Source organism: Ipomoea triloba, chromosome 4 (genome assembly GCF_003576645.1).
Source record: "Ipomoea triloba cultivar NCNSP0323 chromosome 4, ASM357664v1".
Lineage (NCBI taxonomy): Eukaryota > Viridiplantae > Streptophyta > Magnoliopsida > Solanales > Convolvulaceae > Ipomoea > Ipomoea triloba.
The window spans coordinates 244556-262112 of record NC_044919.1 but is presented as its reverse complement, the minus strand read 5'-3'; the positions used below and the strand labels follow the sequence as shown (position 1 = coordinate 262112).

Here is a 17557-nt window from a genome sequence, read left to right as displayed (position 1 = left end):
GTTTAGACCCCTCAATGTTTTAGTATTTTGCAAACAACCCCTCTCCAGATCTAGGCTTAAATTTACGCCCCCATGTTTTCACTAAATATTACATTTATTCATCTAATTTACTTATTTACACACTGCCGATACACAGGAAATGAGATTATACATGTCTCTTAGAGGTTCTACTTGACACAAACAAAACTAGTCAAAACGAAAAAAAATAAAAATAAAAATAAAAATTATGCACTAACTTAAACAAATAAATTGAATTATATATTTATGTTATGTTCATGAACCAATACACACACACTATGTTTTACACGTTATACTAATTGACTTGTGTATTAGTACATTATAGTATTATTTCTACATTGTATATTGATACACAAAATCAATCAAGAAATATAAAAGATTAGGCAAAAGCGTGACGTGTTGGAGTAATACATTAATACATTATACGCGATTCAAAAACTAATATTTATTTAGTTATTATGTTTAGAGATGTTTGGAGAAATGTCTTCATACATCAAATCTGATACATCAACATAACCAACATTTCTAGAAATGTTTTCAATTGGGACATGGTCTAAAAATGTAGATTAGATGTTGGTTGAAGAAATTGTGCATGCATTTGATTTCACTATGTTTTTTTCCAAAGAAGGAGATATCTATTTGCTTGATAAATGATCTGGGCACTGCATTTTATTCACTGATCTGACTATGCCCATCGTTCATTGGTGAGTAGTTTCATCAAGATTCAATTTTTACCAAAATCTTTGTTTTTGCCCATTTCCAGATTGAGATTTGTGGTGTGATTAAGGGTTATGGAGCAATTTAGGCAGATCGGAGAGGCTGTAGGAAGTGTGAAGGCATTGATGGTTTTCCAGGATTACATGCAAGTGAATCAGAGGCAATGCTGTTTATTGGCAGATATGATGGATTGTGCATATAATACAACTGCAGAGTTGATGAAACAGAATCTGAGATATGAAGAGAGGAATTTAAAGTGGAAAATGGTTGAGAACCCATTGAGAGAGCTCCTCAAGGTGTTTAAAGAAGGTGAAATGTATATTAGGTTTTGTCTGGAGACGAAGGATTTCTGGGCAAAAGCCATTACTATGTATCAGAACACTGACTGCATAGAATTCCATGTCCACAACCTTCTTAGCTGCTTTCCCATTGTGATTGAAGCAATTGAGATTGCTGGGGAGGTGTCAGGTTTTGACCATGATGAGATAGACAAGAAGAGGATCATTTATTCACTGAAATATCACAAGGAATGCAAAGATCCAAGAGTGTTCAGTTGGAAATTTGGGAGCCAGTACCTGGTTTCTTCAGATATCTGCAACAGACTAAGTTCAGTGTGGAATGAAGACAGATGGATCCTGGAAAACAAAGTCCAGGAGAAGAAAAATTGTCGTTCCTCGAGCTCATCAAAGCAGGATCAGCGGCTCGCTGATCTCCTCCTGAGGAACTTGAGCAGGTTGGAGCCATCATCACCTGACAAGCTCTTGCCTAGCTCAACTTTAGTTGGGTGCAAAGACTACCATGTGAAAAGGCGGTTGGAAAACGGGACCCAACACAAGGAGGTTCAGTGGCTCGGGGAGAACTTCTGTTTAAGACACTTCTTTGGTGAGATTGAGCCATTGATCTCAGAGATTTGCGATGAATTAGCGCTCGCGCACCCCAACATAATGCACATGTATTGTGGCTTCACAGATGATGAGAAGAAAGAGTGTTTCCTTATCATGGAACTCATGAATAGGGATCTGTCCAGTTATATTAAAGAGGTTATGGGGCCAAGGAAAAGAGTTCCATTTTCTCTCCCTGTTGCAATTGATCTGATGCTTCAAGTTGCAAGAGGTATGGAGTATCTGCACTCAAAGAAAATCCCTCATGGGAATTTAAACCCTTCAAACATCCTTGTCAAACTCAGAAGAAGTACAGACATGGAAGGCTATTTACATGCAAAGGTTTCTGGATTTGGCATTAGCCACACCAGAAAACCTCATGCAAATCAAAATGGACCACTGAGTTATATCTGGCATGCACCAGAAGTCCTAGCTGAGCAAGAAGAGTCAGGGAATTGTGGGAGTTCCTTCAAGTGCTCAGAAAAGTCTGATGTGTACAGTTATGGCATGATTTGCTTTGAGGTTTTGACAGGGAAAGTTCCATTTGATGACAGCCATCTCCAAGGAGACAAAATGAGCAGAAACATAAAGGCGGGCGAGAGGCCACTGTTTCCATTTCCTTTACCAAAATACATGACCAGCTTCACAAAGAAATGCTGGCATAGTGATCCAAACCAACGTCCTAGTTTCTCGTCTATCTGCAGGATTCTTCGCTATATAAAACGGTTCATAGTCATGAACCCCGAACTCACACAGCCAGAAGCACCCATGCCACCATTAGACTATAGTGATATCGATGCAGGGATCTTGAGGAGCTCTTCAGAGACACTGTCTGTATCACAAATCCCCTTCCAGATGTTTGCTTATAAAGTGGCAGAGAGGGAGAAAGCAACTGCAAGTCATCACAGGGAAAACTCTGAATCAGGAAGTGATGTTTCAGCTTGTGGAGATGAAATTTTAATTGCAGATGACCCGCTCCCATCACCTACTCATGACACAAAGTCTGTTTGTAGTTCTCCAGACATCATGACCAAGAAACTTTCACCATCAATCAGAAATGTAGACCTCAAATTAATCAATCAGAAAGGTAAAAAGTTTCTTTTACTCTAGGCACTTTATTGCATGCAGGTCTTAGAACTAACAGTAATTCTAATTCTGTGGTTTAGGAACACCAAGGGGAAAGTCAGTTACTTCATTCAGGCCACCACAAATGAGTCGATATGGACGTTCTAAGAGGATGAACTCCGAAAGTCAGTTGATGGTTACGAGTCCGAGATCACACAGAATGTTGTCTGGTCACATGTCAGATTCTGATCTCCCCTAGACTCAGTTAAATCTGCTACTTGCAAGACAGCAATCCAACCTATTTCATCAAGTGGATGGCTAGCTCAAGAAATGCCAGCTTTATAGCTTAGTGTCTGGTTAAGTTTAGGGAATATTTAGGTTAAATGATTAACACAAATTTACAGATGTATAATAGATCAAACTGAAATACTGAAATACGATATAGTGCTTTTGCAGGATTGTTGGCCTTTCCCTTCAGTTAAATGACTTGTTTTTCATGAAACTGTGCCTATATATGCATTCAGAAGTTGTTTTAATCCTAATAAACTTAAACTATTTAAAAGTCGGAATTAATAAATTTTAGAGTCCAAATCGAATAGTTGTTTACTTTCTAGTTTATTTAGGATTAGGAATTGTGAAAATTAGAAACAAATAATTCCAAAATTGTATTTATAGAAGTTTGGATCCCATGCATACGCCAACCCTAACAAGAACAAAGGTGATAAAGACTGTTCCTTTATTTAGCATTCATTCATCTTCAAGAACTCAAATTTAGTAATTCCTTTATGGAGCTGATTCCTGGTCTTCCGAACGACGTAGCTTTGGAATGTCTTATTCGGATTTCGTTTGATCAGTTTCCCAAGACTGCATCTGTGTGTAGAGCATGGAACGGTGTGATTAAGCAGCCGGAGTTCCTCCGCCTCCGGAAAGCTTCCGGTCTATCCCGACCTTTCATTGCCATGGTTGAGTCCAAGGATGTTTTATGGGGGAATCGACCGGTTTACCGGCTCACGCTTTTCGACCCGGTGAAAGGGCGTTGTTACGATGTTCCGCCGCCTATACTGGAGACGGGGGAAGGGTTGCCGATTAACTGTCGCGTCATCGGGATTGGACCGGAGCTGCTGACGGTGATAGGCAGCAACTGGGGAAAAGGGCGGTTTGTGAATTCAGTTTTCATCTACAATTTCTTATTCGGCAGGTGGAAGCGCGGGGCCGATATGCCAGGCGAGGAACGCCTGTTCTACGGATGCGCGGGACGATGGTGGTCGCCGGCGGAATTGACTTGGAAGTCAACTCGCTAAAATCCACGTTGGCGTATGACGTGGCAAGGGACAGGTGGACATCGTTGCAAGACATGTCATACGGGCGAGAGGAGTGCACGTGCGTCTTCCACCGTGGCAAGTTCCACGTCGTGGGCGGCTACGAGGTGGAGGCCAATGAAATCACCGAAACACTCGACCTCGTCACCCGCCAATGGCACCTAGGTGACACAATTTCAGAGGTGGCAACCTTATTACAATCAAATGAGGCTACCTACCTCGAAATTTGAGTAATATACATAGTGAGCGCAAAAAAGGACGTGATTGTATTAGAGGACGACGGCACATGGGTGGTTATCGCAAGGGTCCCAGACGAGATACGCAACGTGGCAGGGGAAGATGATGGTGTTTGGAAGTGGGAGAGCTTATATGCTGGAAGTGAAGACTAAGAAATGGACCAAAGTAGAAATTCCAAGTCAGCATTGCGCCCGTGTTCTATCATGTTGTTGTATAGACCTCTAAAATTAAAATTATTTACCAAGTAGTGTCTATAGAGCATCTGAAAAACAAACTACTATACACTAGCAAAGCTCCAAAGACTTTCAGTTTTATCTGCAGAAAAATTAAAAAAAAAAAATACACATTATAGACTGCATACAAATACACAATAATGTTAGTGATAACCAAATGGAGTAAGAAAGACATTATTTTTCAAGAAATGAAGATAACCATACCTTAACTACAAAAATAATCTTGACTTGTAAATCATTCTTTATTTTTTTCCCTGTTGTTATCAGAAAATGGCTGCATTTCTTCACATATCACTTACATCTCTTCCAGCTTCACAGTAAAAACATCTAGGAAAAACTCCAACCTGGTCTTAAGGAGCATTTTACACAAGAGACGACAATGAAGCGGTCTGTGCACAAGTCCTGGATCCTTGTCGAAAGCTTAACTTGTGCAACCTAGAAATATTGCCATTTTTAAGCCGTCGTATAGAATGTCTAATAGTACTGCTTTTGTTACATATCAGAATAGTAAGTTACTAAAACTAGAAGTCAATTGCAACGTGCACGTAATACCTTAGTTTATGCAACTCTGCTAGAGTAAAAACCCAGGGAGGGAACAATTGATGAAAACAATGTAAGTTAAATGGTCGTTTAATTAGACCAACGCAACAGCTTAATACATCCAGTTGAGTTGGCAGCAACGACCATATTAGATTTCCTTCTCCAGCAAACACTTGAAACAAACTGTCCGCTATTATCAATGATCTCATCGCCAGAGATAGGGTCAATAGATTCAAATTTATAAGAAGTAATTGGCATTGGCAGAGATCTATAGTAAGCATATACCTGAAGGAGAAAAGATTAAATCAGTAGAGGGTAACATGATAGTAGAACGTGATTCTGGTGGGACAAAATGGAATGAAGGAAACACGGCGTGCTGTGGAAATTGCAGTCCCGAAAGTAGGGGATCAAAGACATTACTAATGCAACTTAATGAAAAATACGCACATCTGTTTATAGCTTCTTTAGTTAGTATAGTGTGTGCTATAGTAAATAAAACCTTAAGACAGAAAATTGAGTCACTGACCGATGCTAGAAAGCAAAACACAAAGGATGTTATTGAAAGAGAATATCATTGAAAATAGAAGATTACTTCATTAGATTCTGAACCACATGCTATGTATCCATCAAGAACAGATAATCCTACAAAATTCTGCAGAAAATACACCAACAAAATATCAGGACCACTAATAAGTAATAACCACATTACTCTAGATGTACTTGGGGAGTTGTGATTACCTTCTCATTGGAATGTCCACTAAAGGTAAAGGAGCAAGCTTTATCAGAGAATCCTTCCAAGCTGGTCTTATTGAGGTCCCATTGCTTTAGTGTATTATCAGTGGATGCAGAAACAAGGGTTTCGGAATCTAAAAATTTCACATAGCTAACAGCTTTTCCATGGCCAACTAATGTGCACCAAGGAATCCTTGTATGTCGAAGATCGTAGCAATAGATCTTGTAATCAGCAGACCCGAAAGCCAATAGATGTGTGGAGTAAGCAGAAAACTGCACACAGCATACATTGGCAGGACTCCAGATTGTAGCCACAGAATTCCTCTGTACCAAATACCAAATAAAGTAATTTTCTACCTTACTTTAAGATGACCTAGTTCAATGGAGAATAATTTCATGTGGAAGTGGCACTTAGTTTCAGGAATAGATTTGGAAGAAATTAAAAAGCTTGAAATCACCGTTACACTTGAAAACTTATTACATGCAAGTGAACTTCTTCCATTAGTTTGAACTCCTTAAATAGTATAGAGCATAATTCCATTTCAAGGTTCTAATTCTTGATAATGTCAATATTGGAGGACAAAGATGAAAATGTCTATAAGTACCTCATTAATGTTCCACAGTTTTACAGAACAATCATCACTCCCACTGACAAATTTGGTTGGATCAACTAAAGAGAAGTCAACAGACCAAGTTCTCTTCTGGTGCTCCATATAATGTGAAAATCCTTGACCCGTGCTTGCATCCCACATCTAGTTTTGAAAGATATAAGCCAAATTACAGAAATAAAAATAAAAAAGATAGATAATCAACAGTAAAAGAATTCTGCAATAACCGGTATGAAATTGTACCCAAAAAGCAGTTGACATTTGTGCAAATTTCTTAACAATTTATAACCTAAGAGAAGAATATTATTTACATTCAAAAGAAGACATTTTCAGAAAGAATGATATCTGCAATTGACAAATGTAAAGGGCTACAGTGTAGGATTTTAGCTATCACACTATCACTGATTCCCATGATTCCTGTGACTTTAGTTAAAAAAAAAATACAAACCTTCACCACACCATCATAGTCTGATGAAGCCAAGTAGTTTTTGATGTAGTTGTTCCAACAAACACAGCTAAGCTTAGATCTGTTTGACATCTCAATCACAGGATACTGAATATCCATGGATTCATTCAAAAGTGAATCAAACTCAAAAATTTTGACTTTCTTTGAGACCCCGGCTGCTGCTATATATTCCTCTTCACGGTCAAAACTTAGGGAGCAAATGACATTTGTAGAATTTAAAAGATCACCACTTCTTAATGTCCCACACTCCTCAAACTTGCTATATCGAGCAAACTTGCAAATACCTTCAAAGAAAGCCCCAACTCGATTTACATTGTTTCTCTCAATGCTGGGCTCGTCATTGTTAGTCTGAACACGAGACAACTTCTCACGACTTCTCAGTAAGTCCCTGTCTGGTCTTCCCTTGAGATCAGTTTCAGTAAGTTGGAATTGTGATCTCATGCAGAAGTAAGCATTTTCAAACTGACTGATATTTTTCATCACCGTCTCCTCGAGAAAAGTCTTTATAGAGAATGATTTGGAAAGAAAAGAAGATTTCATATCTTTACAATGGGGCCTATGCTGTGCATCCAGGTTGCCTTGGTGCCTCCAATATGAAGTTCTCAAAGTGTCACTTTTTTCAACCTCCTTGATATCAGCTTCTAAACATTCTATGCTTTGTAACAACTTGGATTTCTGGCTATCCTTTTGTTCTTTCAACGAAACTAGAAAATAAAGTAAGAGTTCTGATTCGGGGTCATCTTCCTTCTCAGCAGCTAATGGCTCATTATTTCTTTGGTGTATCTCTTTGGATCCAGAAATTGATTCAGACTGTAAGATTTCCCTATCAAACAAAAATAATTAAAGAAAATGCAATTTTGCTCAATTTCCCTGCCAAACATAATTTATGTGTATTTTACTCATGTTTTAAGTCTTTTGTCAGCAGGCTCTTTATCTCCTTTAATGGCAGTGAAGTGCACTCTTGAATTTCTAAGTGGTAAGGTTGCAAAGGTGGGACAATGCTTGGAGATTTGCAAACTAGGCTAGAAAGAATATAATAGCATATGATCTAATGCAATGTATCTAGGTATAACCGTATAAGATTTGCAGTAAGTATTGCCAGATATCTCATTGGCATCTAGTATTTTATAAATTTTACATTCACACAAGCTTTCTCTACAAGGCAGAAAAAAGACAAATATAAATTCTAGTAGTACCTTGCTTTTGGACGAGCAGATGATTCAGGATGAAGTAGCCAAAAGCAAAATCCAGCTTCCTTTGGATTTTCACAGAGAAAATGTGAAGGCAGAACCCGATGGTGTAAATCCAGCATTGCTGCGGAATGCACCTTTGGTGATTCAAAATGGCACAGCAACTAAAAGAAACAACTGCTATTAGTGAAACTAGAGATTTTCTTTAAGATCATTTCATGAAATCATAAACTGGAAGAGGACACACACACACACAAACAAACAAAAATGGGTCGGGGGGAGGGGGGAGTACTTAAAGATTGGTAACACAAAATTACAGAACTAGGTTTCTCACCTATAAGTGGACAAAAGAATACGGTAAACTGAATGCCGATTCAAAGGAAAACAGCATTATGGTGAATCAAAATTTTTAAGAATGAAGAGCTGAAATGAAAACTCGTATGAAGGTGCCTTGGGTGACCCTCAGGTTCAAGGATTGTTCCTCCATTGTTCCAGAAAAGTGTAAAGGGCCCTATTCATGCAGGTGGCCTTTCCTATGGAAGCAACAAAAATGAGATAAAGCATCTAACCTATGAATTTGATTTCATTTTCCATACTCAATAGTCATTTACTCAATCCTACAGCTGAAAATCTGGAACATCAAGATTCAGAAAGGCTGGTTTGCAAGACCTATAGCAAAGAACCACAGAATCAAAAGTCTTGAGTAAGTTGAGTTCATCCATCTCAAAGCTCAGAGTTTATAAACTCAAAGAAGGGTCACATGAGGTGTTGCAGACCTTTGTCCTTTTATTTTATCCTTCCCCATGAGGAGAGAGATAGGAGGGAGGATAATCTTTGAGCTTTACCAGTTACCACTATGGATACCAGTATTGCTCAAATTCTTGCACCAAGAAAATTCCACAACATGACAATTAAGGATGTAGCTAGTTATTTAATATGTAAATCCTGTGTGAAAGAAGTAATGGTAAACTCAGTTTTTTTAGTTCTCATAATACTTTCTAAATAAATTTGCAAGATTTTCCAGGTCTGAAATTATATCATTTGCCATAGCTCAGGGTTTATATATATCGAAACTAATTAAAATTGTTAAGCAGGGAATAAGAGAATAGGGAAAAAATATAGCAGCGCCCAACACAAACTGGCTAGCAATAATTTATCTGACCTCAAACAAAAGCACCCCAAGACTGTAAATATTTGATGATGCAAGGACTCTGTCATCCAGCTCCTCTGGGGAAGTATACCACCTCTTTTCCAACCGAACAAAGTCAGACTCCAATAGACGATCTGCCTCAATAGATGAACCTCCACCACATGAATAATTCCTTTCACTATTATACTGTACCTCATGGAGTTTTTGCTGCTTTGTACCCCTACTATTGCTGATGTGCTTATCCAGCTCTGGTGGTCTTTTCCTCATCATGTTCTGGTTTCCCAGACCCATACATCCTATCTGGACTGTTGAACCAATATATTTAACATCATGATATGAATGTAAAATGAGACAGGAAGGCCGTAAATCAAGAAAGACATTCCCTTGGGAGTGAGCAATATCCACCAACTGCACAACTTTCCGGAATAGGTGCAATCTGTGATCTTTATTTATCTCGGAACCCCTAGAGCATAACCATTCTCTTAAGTTAATTTCATTTTGTGATAGTTTAGGGCCTGCACCATCATGACAATGTAATGGAGCTTGAAAAGTAGCCCCTTGATTCAACAAGAAATCAGTAGCTGTCCTGCTTAAAGAAGCTGGGTTGTTCTTTTCCTGCATGACTATGGCAGAAGGAAATTCAGCAGAAGGTTCAGGGCGTTTAGACAGCACATCCTTGCCTTTCAAAGATTTCCTGGCAAAAAACTGAGAAAAACTAGATGTAGATAATATTTTTGACCGATTATCTCCGAACAGTCCATTATTTGGGCTGATGCCATTAGCATCACAGTTTAAATAGGCAGACAAGGCACCAGAGCATTCAATGTTATGCTTAATGGGTGGAGGTTTCATCTCATCAGGGTCTGGAGCCGTTGTTGGCAATGATTCTTTGGGCATAGATGTTACCAAACCCTTGTCTGTGGACATCAGAACTTGATTACAATAACTACTACTAGACCCACCAGCCAAATTATAAAACTTGTTCCACTGGATTTGCTGCCGATCATTCATTTGTTCATGGGTGTTAGAGCAGCTAACTGACTCTGTGTTGGAAATTCTGTTATTTCTCATTCTCAACTCTTCATCTGAATTGTTATTCAACAAAAAACTTGTGCAAGGGGGCGTAGGATCTGCCCGTGACATTCCATATGTACTCAAACTACCACCACCCGGGATCTCTTCTCCATCATAGTGGGGAAATCCCTCACTGGAAGATGCATGCACTGCTGGTGGTGGTTCAGGGAAAATATCACACTCTTTCCTTTTTGCTTCTGCTCTCGCTGCAGCATCATTTGCAGCTTTTTGCTCCTCCAACTTCTCCATGTGATCCCGAAATGCTCTCATTGTTTTAAGTACTCAATGCATCTTCAAGAGTTCACCCTAAACCAGATCACAAGAATTAAGTGTAGTAACAAACAATAAACAAATATCAAGTCAAGTGATCAAGCAAAAGCTCAATTTAGTGAGGTTGCCAGATGCCAAATGCAAAGGGGGAAGGAGAAACTATGATGTGAAGAACTAATTTCATTACTTTGAATCAATTTGCAATTCCACGCATTCAGAATATGAACATAATCACAGAGAGAGAGAGGGAAAAAAAAAAAAAAAAAGTGGAGTTTGTATTAGGGTTCTTCAACTATAGTATAGAGAAATCATCCTAGCTGGTAAACAGTTGAGAGCTCAAGAATCCAAATTTGGGAAGTACTACATCAAGTATTTCCCTTTTCGGGATAACCAAAACAAGCTAAGCTAAAATCACTAGAACACGAAAAGATGAAAGAAGTAGGAGTAACGAGAGTGGGTAAAAAAGGAAGTAAAATAATTCAACTACCGAGTTCCCCAGAACTTCAGATCACACAATCACATGCTAAGCTCAAACAGTGATTCAAGAAAGCTAGAGACTTGCCTCAAATAGAAATCCCAAAAAAGTTAAAATCTTTCCCAGATAGTTCACTCCACTTGTAGTGCTATTAGCAATGGCATTACAAAAGCTATGTCGGGCCTAGTTGTAGCAGCAAATATTACTCCGATGTCCGTTGGTAAGATTTTTGGGTGGCGGCTAAGAATTCCCCAGAAGAGGATTCATTTTCACCATGGAGCTTAAAAAGTACGGATATTGATGGATGGTGACCTTTAATGGGGTGGAAGGCCACCAACCAGAACCTTGGAAAGCTGAAAATATCGTGGGAAAAGAGGAGCCACAGGTATGAGGTATTCTCCCAACATGGTAAGGTGCCACTGCTAAATCAATGTTCTCAGACCGACTTGATAGGCTGATTAATGTTGTCATGTCATGTATATTTCCTGTCATCATCGCCATGTTCTCTAATCTGGGCCCATGCACCAATTATCCTTTTCTTTTTTATCATTTAATTGTCTGTTTTGTCATCTACTCTCAGAGATTTTTTCAGAAAAGTTTTACTACCGGTAAAAATCTAATCTTTATTGTAAAAAGAGCTTTTGTTTCCAAAACAGAAGAAGAAAAATGAGAAGACATAATCCAAGTATCCAACCGCTTATTATTGCATTATTACATTATTAGTCCTTGCATTCATGCAAGTGATTGCTGAGTAAACAAAAGCTAAGCTAATATAGGAGATGGTGCAGAGTTGAATGAGAGAGAACACTGGGAAGAATTGGTTCCTAATTCGTGCATTGAGAGTACATCATAATCTTCTGTGTTATCCTTTGCCTACAAAATTATTGTTTGGACTGAACAAATATGGGGGATTTAATGTCCTCCATCAGTCTGAGATTCTGATCTCCACCCCCAATATGTCTTTCACTTGCTCATATGTCACGAAAGCAATGGCGATTGAAGGGACGACCTGACCAAGTAACATTATATATAGTTAGAAATGTCTGCAAACAAGAGCAAAATGCATTCTGTATAGAAGAGAATATCAGAGACTAACCTTCACAGAGTTGGGGACCAGACCCTTGTACAGTGCTCTGACACCCTCATAACGAACAGTTTTCCTGAAGGCATCAATCATGCCGGTATATTCAAGGGGAGCTTTACTCTTCCCTTCACCAGTGACAATAGAAGCACCGTCTTTCCATCCCACCATCTGCATTCTTCTGCGGATGACATCGAGTGGATAAGCAACAGTTTGGCCAATAGTCCCCGCAGCAGCACCGCACGCCAGCCTTGTAACAACACTCAGTTCAGAATCTTCGACCAGCCCAAGAGGTTTAGATTTTATCAACCAATCTTTTAAAGATTCATAAACAGCAAAGTTCAGACCCACATAAGGAATCTGCAAAACACCAAGCCAACCCTTAAGATTCATGAAAGTATACTGGGAGGATACTGTTAACTATTTCATTTTGGAGACACTGCTCCACTAGCAAAACCTTAGGGATGAAAAGTACATATGACTGAATAAATGAGCCCACCATCATCCCTAAAGGATTGTCATTAACAGGGTTTCTTAATAATTGTATTAGTCAACAAATAACATATGCATGGGAAAAGAAATGCAGGACTTACAACTCCTATGACCGAAGGAAGCCATCCTTTATATAAAGCCCTAGGACCTTCATTCCGAAGCACGGTTGACAATGCATGAAACATTCCCCTGTACTGATAAGGAGAATTTTCTGTCTGCAAAACAGGAGAGGACTACATTGTCATGCAAAAGTAAAAGCACAGTGAATAGATATCCCATAGTTGCAAAGGGAGCTTCAAATATTAAGCATGCAATTTCCTTCAGAAGAATTCAGAACGTTACTTGTACAGTAATTCGGCCTCGGACCATGTCCATTGGGTATGTTGCAGACATGGCAATTATGCCAGCACAAGCTCCAGCACCAAGACGCAACAGAGGAGTGAGCTGAGCATCCTCTGCAAGATAAGAACATTATCTTTTTCAAGAATTTGCTAATCCATTTTCAGAAAGGGAGAACAAATACCTAGCCATCTTTTTCATGTTTACAGGTTACAGGACATGGCATAGAAGAATTATATATGAAAGGATCTATGAAGTGCATTTATTTTTGCAGTAATAAATCACAAAGAACTTGATGAAAACAACCATAACAAGCTTTTCACCAATGCAGTGTCCAACAATCAAATTTATACCATACAAAATGAAATCTCAAAAGTGGAAATTTGGTCATATAGATTGCAAAGGAGGAAGTAGTTATCACCTCATATGTTAAAAGTAGTAGGAAAACACCATCAGTAGAAAATTTTGCCAAAAAAAATGGAAAAACAGGTAATATCTAAAAGAATGTGCAACAAACATAAAGAAAACAAGATAGCCATTACCCAGTGGTGGCCCCTCAATCTGGGGCGTTGGAAGGGTTGAACTGGGTACAGACCTAAACTCCGGCTTATTTTGCACGAAGTGGCTGCCCGCAACTCGAACCCGCATCCTCACGCTTGACAGATTGAGCTTTTACCATGCACCAAATATAGCCCTAGCTAGATACAACAGCAAACAGAGGACATAACATGGGGAGAAGAAGGAAGATACATATATACCATTTTGTAACCAAGTTCTAATATTGAATTCGGTGAGCAATCACAGCCTAGTGGAGGAAAATATAAGAGGGTGAAGTGAGAGAGAGGGGGGGAGGGGGGCAAAGAAGGAAATAGGAATACAAGAACTTGATCAGAAGAATATATCATAGACCAATTTCACATTTGCTGTCTACAAGGCACATACCTTTGACTGGAAAAACTACAAAAAAGAATTCTCAAACAGATATGGAAAATCAAATAGAGTTTTCACCACAATAAGCCTCTGAATTAAGGAAGAACATACCATTGCCAGTTTGCTCACGATATAGCCATAATATACCCCTGATTGCAAATTCAAGGAAAAATGTCATTTAAGGAAAGAGAGATCAGAGTGATAATTTGGTGATACAATGAGAACTGAATTTATCAGGTTCACTTCTCTAAGACCCTAACAAGAAACTCTAGTTGTGGTTCAGCAATGTTAATGCATTAGAAGATTAGCTAGTAACCATAAGAAATCAATGAAGTTCCACATTCAGAATTGAAATCTAAAATGTTTGAGACAAGGAGATTTACAGGTCAGAGATAAGGCAGCATCAATCAAGACACCCAAACAAACTTGCCAACTGAATATGTGATAATGGGAGGCTAAGGCTTAACACCATTGGTTTCAAAATTCATACTATAAACTTTTGAGTTAAGCTCCTAAGAAAGTATAAAAAGAACATGCACAGATATTAACGCTGCAAATATTCTTTGAATGTTTATGCAGAAGCCCAGTATTAGACAGGATCATACTTGGAGGCTTGCTCATAGCTGAAGAACTTGACAGCTGAGTTTGGGACAATTCGGGCACAATTGGTGCCATTGCCTTTGAATAATCCTCTGAAGCCTTCAGTTTTCCAGATATACTTCAGGCCTTGAACTGTACCATTGTATTTTATATTATGCGGATTTTGTACCTGCATATTGGAGAGCAGCACCTTGAAATTACAAGAGAGCTTTTTGGTAAATATTCCCCTGGGCATAATCCTGAGACATACACTTTCATTTTATCTTGTGAAACCAAACTTTATTCAAAAGAGACAGTAAAGCTTTAAAGAATCAGGTGCAATGAATTAAACTGAGCCAAGATGTGCTGCATTGCCACATGCTTTATGGAAAATTTTAAAGCTTTTCTTAGTAGTCCAAATTCAACTGCTGAAGATAGTTCAAACAACAGGGAAAAAAAGGGCAAAATTTACCTGTAGTAATATCTTTAAACGCTCTAAAGGAGCAACAGCTGTTCGTGACCTGCAATACTCGCACTTCAGCGTGGCAGAAATTCAAACAAAAAGTCAAAAAAAAAAAATCTTTTTTTTCCTTTGACGAGTGAATCTCAAGGAGAATTGACTTCATTGCCATAAAGGACACACCACTACAGGCTGTGCTCAAGGGAATGGCAAAATAAAGAACCAAAGTAAACGCTTGAAAACAAATCTGAGCTAATTTTCTAACCAGCTAATCCCAGTGATTATCTACCACCACCTATATTTTTTTTTTAAATGCTGAGAAAAAATTAAGCTTTTAATACAGTAAATTCCAGGACAGAATCTTTGGTATTACTCACACGCCGCCGGCAACACCTCCAGCAACGAGAGACTTGGATATACTGAGAAGCGCATGGCTTGTAGGCTTAATTTCTTCTCTTGCGAGCTTCGCCTCCTCGGCAAGGTTCACAATCTTCTCCACAGCCGACTCACCCGTCTTCACCTCCTCAGAAGCCATAGAAAGAAATAGACTGTTGTTTAACAGACAAAAAAAAAATGTCAAATATATCCAATCAGTCCAAAGCTTAGCCGATTAGACTGTGTCGATATCGATTCCTCGAGAGGATCGATCGGCGATCCAGCAATTTATGTATGCCTCTCTATTTATTTCGACGAAGGAAGAGAGAGTATAAGATGCGGCAGAAAGAAGCATGAGGCACACTGGTAGTGACATAGTGCGTTCAAATCCGACGGCGTTTATTGCTTAGTTTTGGTACGATGTTACCATCGTGCTGGATGGCGTACTAATAAATATAAGAGCAAATTGTCATTTTGGTCCACTGATTATAGGAGTATTGTTAATTGTAGTCCACGACTTTCAAAACTGTTAATTACATACCATGACTATTCAATTTTTATCAATTTTGGTCACTCCAGCCAAATTGCCGGCCAAATGTCGCCGGAAGTTAAAATCCGGCACCACCGCCGTGGATTTGTGTACAGAGAGGTAATTTGCGAATTTGCGAAAAAATTACCTTAGTTTAACTATGTAGTGACCGGCGGAGGAGAAATTAAAGCAATTTTTTCGCAAATCCGGCACCGCCAATGATTATCCAACGATTTTAAATCCATGGCAACAAGGCAGCAATGGATTTATGTACAGAGAGGAGACACGATGTGGACATCCAACGGCCGAGATTGCCCAGGAGGCTACGGTGTTGGAATTCTACTCCCCCGCGTGCCAACTCTGCAACTCTTTGCTTAATTTCGTTACGGAGGTCAAGAAGCGGAACTCAGATTGGCTCAACATTGTTTACGTTGATGCTACGAGTGATCAATGGTTGCCTGAGGTGCACATTTTCTGTTCACTCGGATTGGCTCAGCACCTCCGCTGCCTCTTTCTCCACGAAATCAACCAGTTTCTAGCGCTTTCCGGCGACTTGGATGCGTCGGCTCCGAGGAGGGTGAGGGTGAAGAAGCTGAAGAGGAATTGTTGGAGCAGAGAGAAGACGAAGGCGGTACCGGATTTTCGTTATACTAGCCGGAGAAGAAGAACAAGAAGTAAAATGACAAAAATGCCCTTATTATTTTAACTTTTAAAATTTTCCGGCGAAATTTGGCCGGCAATTTGGCTGGAGTGACCAAAATTGATACAAATTGAAAAGTCATGGTATGCAATTAACACTTTTGAAAGTCGTGGACTGAAATTAAGAGGACCCCTATAGTCAGTGGACCAAAATGACAATTTGCTCTAAATATAATTAAGTTATACTCCTTAATAATTCAAACTTGAGCTGCATATTAAATTATCGAATTAAATTTTGAACTGAGTAGCAATAAGGGTTACATATTGATTTCTGGACTTGAGTCGATCTTTTGTAAGAGTTGTTGGTTGATTTCTTAGTCTGAATTTGTCAAACTTTAAGGACTATATATGAACTTCTTAATTTAAGCTCGTTGGTTTGAGTCGGTCAGTTGTAGAAGCTATATATTGGTTTTTCAAGTTGATTCAGTCAATTGTATAAGTTGTCTGTTACTTTTTGATTTGAGTTACTCAATTGTATAAGATGCATAATAATTTTTTTAAGTTTGAGTCGGTCACTTATAAAAATTGCCTATTGATTTAAGCTGATCTATCTCATTGCATACCAACTTAAATACTAGCGTGTGCTTTGTCTTAAATCAAATTCTTTACCTAATAAGAAAAAATATATATGTTATTGTCAACAATTCAACAAAATACTACGTTTATAAAGGATTATTTCCATTAAATATTGGGTTACATTGTTTTGGTGTACGTTGCAGTGGCTTATGTGAATGGACCAATCATCAAAGGAATCAAATGTGCAAAAATTGAGGCATTATAATATGCAGAGGGAATGTACTTTGTTGCGCAGTGATGGGTAAATACGCAATTGGACTACGCGCGCACTTTGCCACCCTACTTGACAACCACTCGGTCGGTCCGCATCGACCACTCTACATTCCGTCGACATCCACTCGGTCGGTCCGCATCGACCACTCTACATTCCGTCGACATCCACTCGGTCGGTCCGCATCGACCACTCTACAGTCCGTCGACATCCACTCGGTCGGTCCGCATCCACCACTCTACACTCCGTCGACAACCACTCGGTCGGTCCGCATCCACCACTCTACACTCCGTCGACAACCACTCGGTCGG

The 17557-nt window shown here is 39.1% G+C and overlaps 4 protein-coding genes across 6 annotated transcripts; 2 read left to right on the top strand and 2 right to left on the bottom strand.

Annotated features, from left to right (window-relative positions):
- Positions 1-806: 806 nt before the first annotated feature.
- On the top strand, positions 807-2940 carry LOC116014986 (light-sensor Protein kinase-like). Its single transcript, XM_031254965.1, has 2 exons — positions 807-2703; positions 2783-2940. Exons 1-2 carry the CDS (start codon positions 810-812, stop codon positions 2938-2940), a joined length of 2052 nt encoding a protein of 683 aa, XP_031110825.1. The 5' UTR covers positions 807-809.
- Positions 2941-3466: 526 nt separating this feature from the next.
- LOC116017448 (F-box/kelch-repeat protein At1g15670-like) lies at positions 3467-4389 on the top strand. Its single transcript, XM_031258036.1, has 3 exons — positions 3467-3808; positions 3880-4165; positions 4244-4389. Exons 1-3 carry the CDS (start codon positions 3467-3469, stop codon positions 4387-4389), a joined length of 774 nt encoding a protein of 257 aa, XP_031113896.1.
- On the bottom strand, positions 4380-11391 carry LOC116016258 (protein SUPPRESSOR OF PHYA-105 1-like). Of its 3 annotated transcripts, none has more exons than XR_004097716.1 (10): positions 10988-11391; positions 9169-10536; positions 8013-8170; positions 6799-7639; positions 6348-6494; positions 5749-6066; positions 5603-5662; positions 5023-5295; positions 4675-4905; positions 4380-4552 (listed from the first exon to the last, which is right to left on the bottom strand). XR_004097716.1 is itself a non-coding variant. In XM_031256421.1 (8 exons), the coding sequence occupies exons 2-8, from the start codon at positions 10498-10500 to the stop codon at positions 5101-5103; spliced, it is 3051 nt and encodes a 1016-aa protein (XP_031112281.1). In that variant the 5' UTR covers positions 10501-10536; positions 11063-11391; the 3' UTR covers positions 5011-5100. The 3 variants fall into 3 exon arrangements, 1 of the variants encoding a protein (XP_031112281.1); XR_004097715.1 differs by having other exon boundaries at positions 11063-11391; XM_031256421.1 differs by lacking the exons at positions 4380-4552; positions 4675-4905 and having other exon boundaries at positions 5011-5295; positions 11063-11391.
- A 181-nt stretch (positions 11392-11572) lies between these two features.
- LOC116017638 (mitochondrial adenine nucleotide transporter ADNT1-like) lies at positions 11573-15561 on the bottom strand. Its single transcript, XM_031258259.1, has 8 exons — positions 15234-15561; positions 14869-14917; positions 14423-14586; positions 13929-13966; positions 12891-13003; positions 12650-12763; positions 12072-12416; positions 11573-11984 (listed from the first exon to the last, which is right to left on the bottom strand). Exons 1-8 carry the CDS (start codon positions 15389-15391, stop codon positions 11901-11903), a joined length of 1065 nt encoding a protein of 354 aa, XP_031114119.1. The 5' UTR covers positions 15392-15561; the 3' UTR covers positions 11573-11900.
- Between the last annotated feature and the right edge of the window lie 1996 nt (positions 15562-17557).

Bases quoted from the DNA above. Each gene is read 5' to 3' on its own strand.
- LOC116014986 (XM_031254965.1), top strand. From the start codon at position 810: ATGGAGCAATTTAGGCAGATCGGAGAGGCTGTAGGAAGTGTGAAGGCA. The intron at 2,704-2,782 runs GTAAAAAGTTTC...TCTGTGGTTTAG, and splicing joins CAAATTAATCAATCAGAAAG to GAACACCAAGGGGAAAGTCA.
- LOC116017448 (XM_031258036.1), top strand. From the start codon at position 3,467: ATGGAGCTGATTCCTGGTCTTCCGAACGACGTAGCTTTGGAATGTCTT. The intron at 3,809-3,879 runs GTGATAGGCAGC...CTTATTCGGCAG, and splicing joins TTGGACCGGAGCTGCTGACG to GTGGAAGCGCGGGGCCGATA. The intron at 4,166-4,243 runs GTGACACAATTT...TAATATACATAG, and splicing joins CACCCGCCAATGGCACCTAG to TGAGCGCAAAAAAGGACGTG.
- LOC116016258 (XM_031256421.1), bottom strand. From the start codon at position 10,500: ATGAGAGCATTTCGGGATCACATGGAGAAGTTGGAGGAGCAAAAAGCT. The intron at 8,171-9,168 runs GTCAGATAAATT...TGTTTCTTTTAG, and splicing joins TTGGGGTGCTTTTGTTTGAG to TTGCTGTGCCATTTTGAATC. The intron at 5,663-5,748 runs GTAATCACAACT...TATTTTCTGCAG, and splicing joins GTGGACATTCCAATGAGAAG to AATTTTGTAGGATTATCTGT.
- LOC116017638 (XM_031258259.1), bottom strand. From the start codon at position 15,391: ATGGCTTCTGAGGAGGTGAAGACGGGTGAGTCGGCTGTGGAGAAGATT. The intron at 12,764-12,890 runs GTAACGTTCTGA...CCTGTTTTGCAG, and splicing joins GAGGCCGAATTACTGTACAA to ACAGAAAATTCTCCTTATCA. The intron at 12,417-12,649 runs GTAAGTCCTGCA...GGTGTTTTGCAG, and splicing joins TTCCTTCGGTCATAGGAGTT to ATTCCTTATGTGGGTCTGAA.